This window comes from Atractosteus spatula, chromosome 8, assembly GCF_055471065.1.
Source record: "Atractosteus spatula isolate fAtrSpa1 chromosome 8, fAtrSpa1.hap1, whole genome shotgun sequence".
Taxonomy (NCBI): Eukaryota; Metazoa; Chordata; class Actinopteri; order Semionotiformes; family Lepisosteidae; genus Atractosteus; species Atractosteus spatula.
Genome location: NC_142713.1, coordinates 39327298 through 39344245, shown reverse-complemented (window position 1 = coordinate 39344245; position 16948 = coordinate 39327298). Strand labels below are relative to the sequence as shown.

The 16948-nt window shown below is 34.3% G+C and overlaps 1 protein-coding gene across 1 annotated transcript in view; it reads right to left on the bottom strand.

Moving 5' to 3' along the window:
- fbxl13 (F-box and leucine-rich repeat protein 13) overlaps positions 1–16948 on the bottom strand; it is a 70647-nt gene that overhangs the window by 49255 nt on the left and 4444 nt on the right. The window contains exons 3-7 of the mRNA XM_088923225.1: positions 12747–12843; positions 12493–12560; positions 10377–10531; positions 7862–7971; positions 6500–6604 (exon numbers count right to left, since the gene is read on the bottom strand). Coding sequence (XP_088779351.1) covers positions 6500–6604; positions 7862–7971; positions 10377–10531; positions 12493–12560; positions 12747–12843 — 535 coding nt within the window. The remainder of the gene's footprint in view (positions 1–6499; positions 6605–7861; positions 7972–10376; positions 10532–12492; positions 12561–12746; positions 12844–16948) is intronic.

The window sequence follows — 16948 nt, the reverse complement described above, 5'->3', positions numbered from 1 at the left end:
ACCCCCTGCTGGCCCCACTAACACCTCTTCCAGCAGCTAACTTAGTTTTCCCAGGAGGTCTCTCCATCCAGGTACTGACCAGGCTCACACCTGCTTAGCTTCAGTGGGTTACTAGTTGTGAGTTGCAGGGTGATAAGGCTGCTAGGCAAGTATGTTGTCTTTTGAGCAACATTAAGCAACAATGAGCAAGATTTGGTAAGGTTATTTGAGATGGTTTAAGTTTTGTATGATTTAAATGGTTTGTACTGTATGTATACAGCTTTTGCATGGATTAAATAATGTGACAACTTGTAGGTGGTAGTTGTAAAGGTTTTTCTCTCTGACATTAAATTTTTACTGGCAGGCTGTACAATATAAACCATGAGGGCTTGAAATGTATTATTTTATACTTCAGCTGCAGCTGAAATATAATCAATTGTTTTCAGGATTTTTCATTCACATTTCATGTCAAAAATATTACCCTTATCCTTAGAGAGTTGCTCTATGTACTGTATATTGAAAAGCTACTAAATTGGGATAATAAAAATCTTGCGTACCCATTCCTCCGTTTTCAAACCACTTTATCCAATACAAGGTTGCAGAGGAGCCAGAGTCTGTCCCACAAGCAACAGGCACAAGGCAGGAGACACCAATCCATCACAGAGCACACATAAACACTCACTCACACCAGGGCCAATTTTCCCAGAACCCTATTACAGAAGGAAACCAGAGCACCTAGAGCAAACCCAAGCAAAAACAGGGAGAACATACAAACTCCATACAGGTAGTGCCTCAGGAATTCAACCCAGGGTCTCAGCACTGTGAGGTAGGAGTGCTTACCAGTGTGCCACCATTCCACCCAATGCTGTACTTTGGCCCTACAGGAACTGAGTTTGAGTTTTGATGTACAGTTTCACTTAGTGAATAATCAGAGTGACATACTGTAGCTAACTTAAACCAAAAAATCTATAGCTATATATAAGTTTACTATGAAAAAGCTACAGCTACAGCAATTAATACTTATTATATACATTAACTACTAATTATGTGCAGTATATTTTAGGATGGAGTCGTGGTAGCTCAGACGGCAAGCTCCTGACTGGAAGGTCCTGGGCTCAATCCCAGGTAGGGGCAAGCATTGTAGCTTGCTCTTATTCCTTCCAGAGGGCTCCCAGATCCACCCAGCCTGCTTTACAAATGAGTACCAGGGGTTAATCTTTCTGGGAGTAATAGGCCGGCCGGAATGTGATGCTGACCACATCACCTCCACCTCCAGTGTTGGTTAGTTAAGAAAAATAGTGGCCCTTGCCCCCCATCCCCCAAGGGCCTCTATGGCCTTGAAAAACAACCTACTTACATTGTAGGATTCTCTTCTATTCCCTTATTCTCAGACATTGTTTATATTCATATAAATTCTTTTTTTATTGAGAAAATTGTTTTGGGTGGATTTCCATGAATATAAATACACTTAAAAGTAAAATGTTTATAGAGTGTTTCTACCAGAACCTTGTGTATGGGAAACATGTTACTATTCCCACAGCAATATTAAATGCACTCCTCAAAAAAATGAACACTAAAAATACTCCAAACCAATCCAAACCTTAAAATAATAAAAAAAAACAGCAAGAGACTTTCCCAAATATAGTAACAAAATTCTGACCTGGCATATTTTATAGGATGATGTATAAAAACATCTGCCAGGGCTAGGAAAAATGCCAAAGCACTTGTAACTGGTAAAGACTTAATCACTGCAACAGGTCTAAAATGTGCAGCACCCATCATCCACTTATACAAAAGCTGAGAGGTTAAACCATTTTAATAGCAAGTACTGTATCATTGGTAGACATTAATCATAATTAGTAAAGCTGCTATTCCAATAAGCAAAACCTAAAATGTAAATTTGATTTTCTTATACACACTGATTCTGTGCAGTACTGTATGTAATGTACATAATAATAGATGATTGGTGACAAAACAACAGCAAGCACCATGACAAAAACCTTTTTTAGATTTTACAGTGTAAGAATGCAGAAGACATTTGGAGGGGGAGAAACCAAAGAAAAGTAGGAAGTTACATGATGAGCAAAGACCAAGGAATAACTAAAATAAATAAATCAAACTAATGATCTGGTAATAAAGTGCTTATTCTACATTTTAGAGTAGAAGCAAATGAGATAGAAGCTACTACATTGGGCATTAGCCAGAAATGATGAAGATGAATAACTGGTTCAACAAACCCACCCATTAATTTTCCAACTATTTTATCCAGTACAGGGTCGCTGGGCAGTCAGAGCTTATCCCAGCAAACAAAGCGTACAAGGCAGATACTCCCTGGATGGGATGCCAGCCCCGTTTGCAGGGCGCACACAGACAAAAACACACACAAAATCACACCAGGGCCAATTTCCCAAGAGCCTGTTAGCCCAACAGTATGTCTTTGTACTGTGGGAGTAAATTGGAGCACCCAGAGGAAACCTATGGTGGAAACTGAGACAACGGGCTCAGTACTGCGAGGCAGCGATGATAACCACTGTGTCAATATGCCACTCAGCTTAACAAATGGATTATGAAAATTATAAGGGAAAAGAACACAGTTTATAAAATCATTGAAAAATCAACAGCATCCAGTTAAAGCAAAGGGGTATAATACATTGTAAACACGTGTAAATAAGCATATTAGAAAAACCAAAAGAGAAATATTGCAGTTGAGGCAGTTGAGGCTTAAATAAATACATGTTTTTTATTTATATATTATCTTGTAATTACGAGGTAGCAAATTATGAGACCTAATCATCAGATAGCAATGATCATTTGAGTGTACGAACTACCTGTCACATGTGCAATGACTGTGCTAGTTTTGAGACAATGTCCAATGCTGCAGGATGTGTGTGGACTTACTTTCCACTGGGGTTTATTGATAATGTAATGTTACAATTTGTACCTACTGCGAATACAATTTTAACCATGAGGACACTCACACGTATCCTTAAACAAGAACAAATGTGCCGTGCAATCAGTTCCATTGCTTTCAACTGAAAGTCAGCTCATGATTATGTAAGTATTGTATGACAATTGTGTTAATGCATGATGACCATATAAAGTATGTGAGAATGTACTATCTCATAATTTTGAGATCATTTGCTATCTCATAATAACGAGGTAATGTTCTCTCTGCTATCTTATAATTACTAGATAATTTGCTATCTCTGCTATCTCACAATTACAATAAAGTTCTTGAAATATATGTGTTCCTTGATGGTTCTTTTGTATGGAATGTTCTTCAGTACAAAAGGACTGTAAAAAAAAGTAAAATATATGCAGGAAAATAATGCAAAAGTACTTGACAAGCAAGGGAAATAGGTGATGTACTAAACACATAAATCACTCAGGTGCTCACCAAAGAGGAAGTCAGCTATATGCCTCAGTCAGTGGAAGGACAAAGCTCTGTATAAAACAGTATCAGCACAGAAATGCTATGATTACCAGAACTAGAAACATAATTGCAGTAAATGCTATTATCTGAATGCTTTAGAGAATATTATGAGTATTGTGATCTTCATACAGTACATGTAGAAAACCTTACCTTCTGTTTCCTCCAAGTAGATTAAATATTTTGAACCAAGACAATAAATTAGATACTAAACAAATGACTAATGCCCAATTACTGTATATACAGTAAATGTTGATCACATGATAAACACATATACACAATGAGAATTCCCTTTTTAAGATGCATTTATAAAGCTTTTAGGTAGTATTTAATACTACAGACATTCAAGTCAGTCTACAGTATATGTAAAATGTTTAACATTGAGTGTGTGTTTGAAGATGTGAAAGAGATTTTAACAATTTCATATTAAACTAAACTTATTAGACTATTTCATTTACACTAACAGTTTTATTATAACCGAATCCAGAAGAAGGACTAACCCAAACAATTTTTAAAATACGTTTTATCAGAATTGTTTTTTAATGGGATGGCTTCTGGGAATGGGAGAGAGAGAAACTTTTAAAAAAAAGTTAAGTACTGTAAGTGAAAAACAAAAAGGGAGTCGAGGGTTTGAATTAAACTTTCAGATGAATAGCTTTGTAGTGTTCAATTATAAAGTAGGTGCAGTTTTAATTGCTTATTTCTAACAAGCTTTATGAGGTCTGCAGGGTGTCTTTCAATACATATTGTACAAAGCAATTTCTTCTCTGAACACAGGAGCTTTTGGTTTTGGTAACACAGTGTTAAGAAAATTTACAGGATCCAACATCCAAATGCTAACCTTAAGACATTTTTTTCTCAGTAGTGTTCACCAAATTTCCACTGTTGCAAACTTTTCAGGTTATTGCAGTGTTGCTTTTGAGGAGAACACTTTCATAACTCTGATCCTGCATTTATATACCATTGGATTTTGTTTTCTTAGTTTAATAAACATGACGGAAGAGAGATCTATTTACAAACCACAGTACTGATGCAGGAATGACACAGTGGAGCAGTAGCACACTGGTTAGCATTGCTGCCTCACAGCACTAGGCCCCTGAGTGGAGTTTTTATGTTTTCTTCACGTTCAGATCGTGGGTTTCCAGCGGGTGCTCTGGTTTCCTTCCATGGTCGAAAGAAATACTGCTTAGGTAATTGACTTCTGGGATAAGTGGCCTGGTGTGAGTGTGTACGGTACGTGTTAGTGACTGTGTGTGCCCTGTGATGGACTGACAGCTGTCCAGACTGTACCCTGCCTGGCGTCTGTTTCTTGCCAGGGAAAGGCTCTAGTTTCCCTGTGACACCGAATTGGATGAAGGGGTTAGAAAATGGCTAGATGCATGGATTACAGATGTAATAATGGTTATATATATTCATATCTTTCCCGCTCCAACTTCCATTAAAGGATCACCAAAAATGTACATTCGTTGCCAGTAAAAATATTATGTGTCCAAGTCTTTAATTTTGCAAATGGAAAACATGTTTCAGATGTGAGAGCATGTTTCCTTTCTTTGATTGGTCATTTGCTGTGTTTCAAAATGATAATTCCAATGAATGTTATGACTCAGCATAACATATGAGAAAAATAGCACTTGGTCTGGAGGGCACCTTCATTTTTCATTTTTGTACAAAGTTCTCAAGTATTGTTGAAGTTACACATAATAAAACTGATTTCTATAATATAAATAGATATGTTAAATGTTTACATATTACAGGTCTATCTATTATTTGTGTGGCAGACAAAAACTAAAGTATGGAAAAGTCTACCAGGATAAAATATTTTTTGGCTACACTACAGCAAACTTTGAACATAACCTCTAATAGTTCTTTGCCAAATAATTCTATTTGCAGAACATTTTTCTCATGGATTTTTTTTTCATTTAAGAGTTTAGACTTATCAATATAATACTTAATATCTCAATCTATTTGTCATCACCAATCAATTTAATATGATTTGATTGTTTTCCAAAAATTCCCATTCTAGAAGACTTTTCAAAATATTTCATTAATGTAAACATGACTCTGCCATTTTAGAGGTGAAACACCTGCTCTTCCTGAAAGAATGGACCGTGTCATTGAACGTGATGTTGTGACCCTGGTGCAGACGCTCCCAATCTACCTGTACTGCCTTTTAGATATACTGTACATACTGTATATGTGAAATTAAGAAAACAGAAAAAGCAAACACTACGTCAATCTGTACACATAACAATATGTGAAGAAGAAGATGGACAGTAGTAAAGATAACAGCATTTTTTGCATTCTTTTTTTAATGTTTACTGGTCCTCTTAATGTGCTTTATTACTTAATGTTTTCTTTATTGAGCATATTTTTTCTAAAAAGCTTGTGAGACTTGTTGCGTGAGAGCTACAGGTCGGGCTCTATGACGTGGTTTGATCTTTCAAGAATTGCAAGTCAGTTTCACCTCTGAAATGATGGACAAATGTTTTAAAACTGTCCTTTAGAATGCATATTTTCAGCCATCATATAATCACATTAAGAAAAAAAAATATTTAGAAATTTAATATTATATTATTTTGGTTGCATATACAAAGAATTATGGTTTAGTTTGATAGAATTACTAAAATTGTTATAATAAAGGTTCGGTCATTATGGGATATACAAAGAGAACATCTTCACTGTTCAGCTATAGATTTTACATGCGATATAGACATTGTCTATTTTCAGACCTGCCATTAAAGTAACTCCTATTATGATAATTCACAGAAAACCTTATTTTTTACAGGCATTTGTGTGTTTTATTTCTATGGAATGTGGCTGTGGATGATTAAAATGTTTGATAGAAACGTAATTGGGAGGAATAACAAACACAGATCTGGAAAGAGATTCCAGGTCTTTTGTTTGCCAGCTTGTAAACACACACAAAGCACCTTTTCATTTGTATGTGTAAAAAGTAGGCACAGCTCACACTTCACAATGTGTAAACTAAATAAGGTCTATTTACTCAAGTCATTTTATTTTCATGACGTAATGGAATTAGTCAAAATGTTGTTACTACGTTAAGATGCTGTGCATTAGAAAGAGCAATACCTTCAGTGCTGCCCTCCTCGGTAACTGGGACAGCTCGTCTCTGCTCTCTCCTGGGGGGGCAATAGTGTGATCGAACTCGGGGTCGAGCTGTCCTCTCTCCAGGCGCTACGCACAAAGAATCACAGGCAGAGGCAGAACATACAGCAGACACGAAGACAAGCAACACTTCAGCCTTTTCACTTTGTAAGACTTAAGATCATTTTACACCATCTATAGTTTCATTTTATTCAGTTCACACTTGCACATCCTGTTTTTTTCCTGTATAGACAAGAACATAAATCTACTGTAAAGCAAGATAACAGGTGATATAAGTCATTTTTTTAAATAAACAAAAATGTTTTATTTAAAATTATTTTTTATATAACCTTTATCCAACTATTTAAAATATGTTAAAACAATTACATTTACCAGATGAACAAGTGGAAATCAGACACCACATTAGTCATGCAGATAATATGCGAGACTGTTATTACTGCTATGGTTGCACATACTGTACTTACTGTAAGTGTTAAGGGTCTCTCGTACTGTTCAGGTGAACTTGGATTAATTTGGTTAGGTATAGCTGTCAGCCCTTTTGTTCAAAGTTTACTGTACATGCTAATGAAGCAGCTTAGCTAGAGCATCCCTTTCTTTTCTCAAAAGTCCTCCAGAGCCAGTGTGCCGAGACCTCAGGATACTGAGATGCTGGTTTGCTAGTTTAAAGGAGGCGATATTGGTTGGGGAGAACAGAATGTACTTGCTGTGTAGCCCTTCTTTTACTGTAGTAACAAAATAAGATCTACACAGACAATTACATGTGTAATTGTACCACATATCTCCATGCTCTAAAGACAATGTAAGTACTGTACATGGAACACTGTATTACCAGCCAATAAATCACAATACATCACAAGTGATTAAAAAAAGGCATTGTTTAAAATTTGGAAGTATTCTATCATGGTGAACAATGTTTGACTGTTTAGGCACAGACTGATGGAAGTTCGTTTTGGTTTCTTTATAAGCAGATTCAGGGTTACCGGAAAGATGCCATAATGGAAGGTAACACTGTATACATGCACATGCATATGTATATATATACATAAGAATTTCGTGCAGTAGTAATCTAAAATAGGAAAAGAATATAACAAATTCATATTACATTGATTAAAGAAACCCAATACCAAGGCTACTTTACCATGGCTGCAATATACATTTTTAAAGATTCATGTTAAGACAGGTGCAAATGTTTGCTGAAAAATTATATTATATTAAGAAATTCACAAAAGAAAACTATATTATAAACATTGAGAAACAGTTGGGTAAATAAGACATTAAAGATTTGAATAATTGATTTTTTAAAGTATTCTCAGTTCACACAATTACCTCAAAGTATTCTTTTGTTTTCTTGGAGTCCTGCACCACATATCTCCATGCTCTAAAGACATGCTTGCAGTACACTAAATCCCACACTCCCTGAATTTTCTTCATTGCATCTAAATAAACAAACCAAACAAACATGTTGATCAAAGACAAAAAATACTGAACAATAAATAAGTTAATTAAAGTTTAATTTTTTACTGTTTTGTAAACCTAGAACCTTTATATTTAAGAAGTAAAACAAGAAGTAAATAGTAAATGCAAAACAGCACTTATTCCCAGCAGTCATCTACTCATCTATTCTCAACGGCCACAAATCATCACAAGACTTAAACATATACAGGAGAATTTTCAAGGCTATTTGTGCAATGGCAAAATGAACTCAAATGTATCCATAACAGAATATTATTTCTTCTATTTTTATTTAAAAATTCATATTTGAATTTACCTTTGTAATACTTTAATTTACCCTTTTTTACTTGCAATTGCAAAGATACAGCCAGGAGGTCTGATTCTGGCACAAAAAAGCTTTCAAAAACAACCTGAAGATGTCGTTTTTTTTAAAAACAACTACTGTACTTGTTTCTTTCAAATGATGTTACAAGTAAAATACATAAAACTTATTTAGAATTAGGTCACTGAAGTGGCCCAATACAATACATTTTTCTATTCAAAACAAAAATAGTTAAATCTAACAGTTGTTATACTTTTTCAAACAGATTTTTAAATTTGCATTACAGTATAATCATATTTCTTACAGTATGTTTGCATTTTTTATTTGTTTGAATCTTTAAAACTGAAAACAGAAGCCAATTTATTGAAAGTGACCTAATAAATAATGTACTACAGAAGAAATGCTATCCAGTTGAACTACTGAGGTACCCTCAGGAAGCCATTGTCAATATGTCACGAAAGCAAGCTTTAATCCTTTTGTCCACTATTACAATCCTGCTAGCATCTTCATTGAAAAGCTCTCCAACTTCAAACACTAAATGGTTAATAAATGGTTTTAGATACCCATTTTCAGATGTTATTCATCTATCCGTCCATCTTTTTTCCAAAAACTTGGTTAATACAAAAAGGAAAAAAAAAGGCCAGAAGTAAAAGCTGTTTTTTCAACAACAGTTTCATCTCATTTCTTTCCTCATAATTCAATAAGTCCTGTCTTATTCTTGGAACAAATACAAATGTTGTTTTTCAGTTATTGTGTGCATTATGTGACATTGTAATGTCTTACTGCAGATTTTAAAATTCCTATGTGTGAAATGTATCAAGGGGGCAGTAAAAGTAGCATTATACTAAGGTAATACTAAGGTCTGATCAGAACAATTTCTATAAAGTTTCTACACTCATCCAATTGTGAGTAACATGGTCTGGTTTCAAAAATATCTTATGAGAAAAAAAATCTAACTGCACAAATAAGCTTGAATTCATTTCAAGAAATAAAATCCATCTGCAATAAAACTATCACACATCACAAAGTCTTCAGATTAACAAAAACATACTTAAGAAAAGTGATAATCCCTATTTGATTTGTACTGTTAAATATTCACTTTTTGTCTGGACCAGATTATTTTGAGATAGTGGAAAATGGAGAATTCATATACTTTAAGCCCTTTTATCTAAAAACGCATGCATAATTCCCATGTTCCTATGTTACCCAAGAGAAACTTTAAGTATCTTCTTTGGTAATGCAATAGTTTATAAATATTACCTACATTTTCCACTCAAAACCTCAATTTAAATATTCTGTTCCATATACAGTATAAGTGTGAACAATAAAATCACCTCAGTTCAAGAAGGAACTACCTAAGAACCTAAAATCTCTTTTTCTATTTAAACAAACCCTTTGGATACTGTAAAACAATATATAGATCAGTGCCTCTTCACCTTGATATTTATCTGTTTTCTGGTTTTGATGACAACAGTGTCCATTTTTGTTTCAGTGTAATTTGCTAGTTAGGTATTAGCTTGTTTTAGGTTGGATAAGGTTAATAATTTCATGGTCAGTTTAAAGTATAGGAGAATTTTCTATTTTCACATCACATTAGATGACATTGCTTTTGTAATGTCTTTAGAATGTCTCCTGTTATTATGTAGCATTACTACAAGTAAGAGACCCAGTCTATAGTCTTATTACTATACAAAGCATCTGCATTTCTGTTCCAAAGCAACCACCAAATATTCAGCAATGAATGATTCAACAGGCTTGTACTTTTATTTCCATTTTCTTCACTTATATAGTGAATAATGGCTCAGTAATTACACACTCATTAAACAACGCTTGATACACTTACAAAAAGTGTCTTTCCACTCAGGTTTGGAGTTACTGTGTGAAAGAATGTATTCAATGTGATTACTGTTACTACATCTTGTATTTACAAGATATTTACATTTTGCACACCTCAAAATATGCTTTAAAGAGATGAAAGACAAACAATAAGTATTGGAGACAAAAGCATATGTTGAGCATTAATCTCTTAATAAAGAAATGTCTATTTGTGAAAACAGAAGTACCCACCAGCTTGTCTCTTTTTCTGAAACTGCAGCCATTCGATCCATTTATGTAGAGTCAGTTTTAACCTTGTCTGCACATAATGATCGTCTGCAATGTTCATCTTTTGGATCTGTTCTGAAGCCTGTGCCTGTTTTCTGAAAATGAACTTTATCCAAGCGCTGTTTGTGGAAGACCAATAATTAATTCATTAGGGTTGTGGAAAGGCACTTCACAAAAGCAGCCAGAAGACAAAAAAGGACACAAAGCAGAGTACAATGACACCATGCATACTGCACCTGTGGTTCTAGAATGGCGCCAAAAAATAAGGGAAGTGCTAGACTGAATCAAAATTCACTGAGTATACCTTCTTTGCAGTATTAATTAATTCTGTGTTACACACTCAATTTACACTAAAATGGACTGATGATTAAAGTAATTCTGTTTATGGTTTTATAGTCCAGGTGGTGGTGGTCAATTCCTTTCCAAATGAGTGCAGAAAAGCACACATGCATTTTTACTACATGATCGTTGGATTATATCAGATTAAAACAATGATGCGATGAATTAGGAATTCAAACACATGGTCAAATGTATGTACCAGATGATTTTAGTTAGTTTCATGAATGCACCTGACATTGTAAAAACGTTTTACAAGAAGGAATCATGCAGATGATTTATTCTAAATAGCATGACCAATGCACTTAAAGTAAATACATTTTCATGACCGTCCTTATCCTGGCAAACTGCTGCTTAGACCTGATCAGTCTCTGGAGAGACCGTTCTGGAATGCTGTGTGAGAAAACTTAACCATGGCAAGACACTGATATGTTTTTATTGTTTTCCAGAAGTCTTGTCGTTTTAATCCTAGCACAGTGTAGTGCCACTTCCCGTGACACCTCCCAATTGGCTCGCAATAACAGAAATATTTGTTGCTCAAATGCCTAGCTAATGTATCGCTGCACAGGAATGATGACAATGTTCAGCGATCAATGTTCATATTAAATCAATGTTCATATTAAAATCTTATGATACTTTGATCAGCATTTTTATTCACGTTGTTTGAAATATGTAATAAATCTGACAACCTTTTTTGCTCAATTGTATTAATGGTGCCATAATTTTGGAAGTGACTGTTTATTGAGATACATTTGAAAAGGCAACAAGGACCATAAGAATCATCAGCAAATGTTTTTTAATGCCTCTCAATACACTGTATACGGTATATATATTTCACATACCGTGCTGCTTTGAAGTACGTGAAGCCTTCATCTTTCGTATGTCTTAAACAAATAATCTTTTATGTTAAATTTGTTTTTTGTTTTTTTAGGGAAATAATAATAATAATAATTATTATTATTAATAATAATAATGAACAAATGTGAACAATCATCATGACATGAAAGGCTTGGTACCTAAACACCCTGTGCAAAATCCAACAATAATATAAAATATTTAAGAACATAAGAAATAATATATAATCTTTAAGAACAAATAATCTTTTACCTGAAATGCAATACTTAATGAAGATAACCTAAATAACAGACACACATTCAAAAAATGCATATTGTTTCATTATTTATTCAATTAAAATGTTTAACAGAAACTCAATGATCCTTGTGTGTAAAAGTAAGTGAATCTCTTATTTAATAAGGGGGTGACACATTCTATAGCAGCTATAACAGCAACCAAAGGTTTCTTATATTTATTAATAAGTCTCTCACAAAGTCTCAAAGTCTCTGCTTTGAGTAATTTTTGCATACTTTTTCTTACAAAACTCCTTCAGCTGCTCCAGAGTTTTTGGCTGTCTTGCATGAACAGGCCACTTCAGGTCTTGCCACAACATTTCTATTAGATTGAGACCTGGACTTGCACTTATTCTTATTTACCTATTTCTTTTTCTATTGCATGCATCAATTACTCTAAACAATACACAGAATTTGTGGATATAAACCCTTTCTTTCAGAAAAGTAAGGACAAGTTCCGATTTAATGGCAAAAACATAACATTTAAAGAACTACAAAATGGGTTCACAGACTTTCAAGCAGCACTGTAGATGTAATTAACATGATAATTGTGAATTAAATAAAACACTTAACTCCTGATTTTCATTTAACTCAATTTAAGATTTAGAGATACTTACTTAAAACACATTCTCATTAAACTCTTTCGGTAGTGTGTGTAGGCCTTCTCGAACAGATGGGATAGAAACTAAGAAAAAAAAATGTTTTAGGAAATTGCATGTCCTCTGCTGAGAACATATTTACATTAAACAATTGTCATTGCAAGATATTTAAAAGGCTTTACTTACAGAATGTATCAAATAATTAAAGCCAAACCTAACACCATTTTCATAAAAGTTGCAAATAAAAGTGTTTTAGAAAATGGACGACTTACCATATTATTTTCTGAGAATCCAAAGAGGCCCTGAAGATAACTTCCTGCTACTTCTGTAACTGCAGCTTTAGGTCCAGCTTGAACACATGTGTACCCCCTGCAGTTTGAAAGCATCTGGGATTATTTACATCAAAATTTATTTTAGCACTACATCATTGGTGTGAATTGAAATTATACTTACAGTGTAATTCCGTTGAACCCCAAATGATGGTTAACAATACACTGACGTATTTACGCTTTAAATAACATATACACAAAAAAGCACAATAACATGTTTAGATTTATATAGCATTAGAACAACAAAAACTCACTGAGACAAATGTGAAAACATTGTATTTCACGTTTTCTGATTCAATAGGTAAACGTGGCTGTCATTATCATTATGAAAACTTAGGTCTCATTCAGCCGTGGGACAAAATCTACAAACCAACCCTAGCCTTTATCTTCACCCTAGCTCTTATGTTAACCTCAACCTATCCCTAAACGTAGCCTTATAACTTGCCAAAATCTTCACAGAATACAACGTTCACATACTGTACATTAAGGTTAAACCTAACTGTTGACTTATTCCTAAACCTAGCCTTAACCATACAGTATATGAAGCCATTACCCTGAATTTACAGCTTCAACCATAATGTTTGCCTTCAACCTAACTTATGTCTTACCTGACTCTAAACATCATCTGTTATTAACATTAATCCTATTAATATTTATTAACTACCAGCCTAAACCTTGTTAATAGTTAGGTTGAATGTTATTCCATATTATTTTCGTTTTCAGTTTCAAATATACAGTGAAATCAATAAGAATGAAAACATACACAAGAAGATAAAAATCTTGAATGCAACAATGGTGCTGTTAATTATTTTCTAATATTGAAAGTTTCTTGATAATCTCTACAATCTTAAAAATAATTTGAACTAATTACGGACCTGGAATTAAAGCACTTTTGCTATAAGGTTTATGTGACCTTTTTTGGTCTGTAGTTAACACATTTCATATTTGTTGAAAACAACTCATTATCTTAAAGTGTAGAGTAAATCAAAACCAAATATTTCACTGCTCCTTAGATTTGTTAGTCCAGATTTTCACCAGCGTGCATTTAGAATGAGTTAGCATTTATTCCTTAACTGTGAATAGTTAAGATTGATGAGGTTAAAATGACCTTTCCTGTAATCTGGAAAAATCAAGAGACATCTTTATAATTCAAACACAATAGTTGTATTCAATTCTACCTCTTATCAAAACTTTAAAGACTTTTCAGATTTCAATGTAAATAGCAAATGTTTCCAAAGGATGTCAGAATTTTCATATGCTGTCCATTTCAATGCCCTCTACTAACAGCTACCATGTCACAGAGAAAATACTTCCTTTACCATCCCTTTATTTATTTATTTTTTCCTGTAGTATCATCCAAGACAATTCATAGTACATAACAATCAACAGCACTGCCAACGCCAACTCAAAGTCTCTGCAGACACTGCTTATATAGACTTATGGAAATTGATTAGCTCATCTATGACTATGAGCAAATACAAAAGGCTGTTTTCTGTTTCTTTCCCCTGAACTTACAGTGGTGAGGGATGGCGGAAAATAAACAAATGGTCAGGATTAAATTCCATATAAAAAAACTGAAAGGGTAAGCTGTCTTCAAAATAGTTGTCTAAAGATGCAACTGTGGCTCTGGATTAGAGAGGTAATGCCCAAGAAGTGTTTGCCTTTACAATTGCCTGAAGCTTTGGTTTATAAGTGAGCGATAGAACAACTTTCCCCAGAGGACTGGAGCTTCTTTTAAGCTATAACTATTACAGTGAAAAATCTTCACCAATTCAGATCATGCTTAAAACATTACAGATTGGATTCTATACTGGATGGTTTGCCATTCTGCTAAGTGCTCTTTATACTTCTGAGAGAAATATGAGAAGGGTGTTCTGTTCACTGATGTTCTTCAGTCCTAAGACGCTAATTAATTCCAGAAACCCACCAAGTTCCTTTTCATAAGATTCAGACAATTTAAGAATAACAAAAAGGCCTTGGTAACATGTTCCATATGTCAATTTCACTGTAACACAAGGTGCCATATCCATTATCTTCAGTCTGTCACCATAATACATTAAGTAACTGTTCTGCTTCTGCTTTCCTTATTAAGGTTTAAGTAATGATCAGAGTTGACTTTATGTGCTCCACTTGGCATTTTATAAACAGTCTAATCTTCTATAATCCATCTTCCTTTAATCCTAAAGACATTCAGTTCTTTAAGCCTCTACTTTAAAGTTCAAACTTTCTGTCCTGGAGGGTTTATGTTTTTTTCTAAGTAATAACGCAGTTCTTTAAGATATAATCAATGTTATACTACTTGATACTCCTCAGCACGGGCATGATATCTAGGGTCAGGGGGGCATGGTGAGGGATGTACACATATTCCTCTGAAATACACTTGTCAGAGCCATTAGCCATTTTTTCTGCTGCACGTCCCACAGTGCCTATGGGAGAGGTAACTTGTATTTAAGGAGGCTTGAATGTGGCTTTCATTGACAACACTGCCAGCTCACAGGCATGCCAAGCAGAACATACTGTATCATGGCTGACTAAACACAATCCAAACTTAGCAACCCTTGGCTAAATGTGTGGTTATGGAAAGACATACCCCAGAGAACAGCTGGTGATGTCTGGACTATGAGCTCAACGTGCACTTGAAACACTTGTGAGTCTCAACACATTATGCTTTTATCATTTCATGGATGTCTGTGTTGGTAGTAGTGAAGTAAATAGGCTGACAGGCTACAGATATACTGAATCTTATACTGTTTAACTATCCATGATGCAATGTTGTATGCACTATGCAGAGAACACAAAAATAGTAAATTATATTATTCTGAGAAGTATAGTATAAAAGCTATAGTTGGCATTTGTTAATATTAAAATCATACAAAAATCTGGATTCTTTTCATTTCAAATGTTATTTAATATAAATGTCTATGTTAAGAGGAAAAAAAAACAAGAACTATAGTCTTAGTTCTTTCTCCATAAAGAGCTAATTTAAATCTCAGGATGTAAATAATTTTGCAAAAATTTTTACACTATAAACAATGTTACTAAAAACAGTAAATTAGCACATAAGACAAACGTATTATTGTGGTATCCACTAAATATGAACTATGTTTTGCCTTCTAAAAGAGTTTTCTGCAATATCAGCATTATTATGCGCATTGCATAATAACATCAATTTCATTTTGATTTTAAGCTGATATACTGTAGCATCAGTTTTGTCTTCTCTTTTATACCCCTCCCAGACTCACATATGCTTTATCATCCATCCACTTTCCAAGCTCTTTTTACAATACAGGCTACAATATAGGCTGGAGCCTATTCCAGCAAGCAACGGGCGCAAGGCTGGACACACCCTGGATGGGATGCCAGTCTATTGCAGCACACAGACTGTACAGACACAAACACACACTCACACCAGGGCCAATTAACCTACAAACATGTTTTTGGACTGTAGAATGAAACTGAAGCCCCTGGAAGACACTCACACATGGTTTCACATACAACATACTCCACACAAAAAGAACCTCAGGACTAGAATTGAAACTAGGGCTTCAGCACTGTTTAAAACAAAAAAAAAAGTGAGGCAGCAATGCTAAACACTATGCCACCATATTATGCTTTATCACTTTTTCAGTATAAGCGTATGCATGTGTTTGCAGTCACTATTATTATGGTAGTCTTTTCGCAATGACAGAAAGCAGTACTGTGTAGCTCCAGCTAATAATTCCACTGTTGCATGCAGGTTATGTCCAATTTTGCAGCCCTGGTGCTTTCTGGTGTTTTGAAACTGCCTGGGCTTATTAATATTCACATTCCCATTCATTACTGTATACACAGTATACAGTATATACTGTATTTGCATGTACAGGTGTCACATACTGACAAAAGCAACACACTCATACAGTATGTAATCCAATCAAAGTGCATTACACTATATGTTATATATGTTACACTAACATATATACATTTTAAAACAGAAATACATTCCAGAATAGTGAGTGCAGAATCTCAGACATGATCAGGTGTGGTTTGAGAGCTCAATACTGTTATTTGTGTGTTAACGTTTTTATTCTTTATCCATCACTTTACAAGTTAAAATAACATATACAGTGTGTTAAATATAAGATAATAAAAATGAAATATGCAGGACA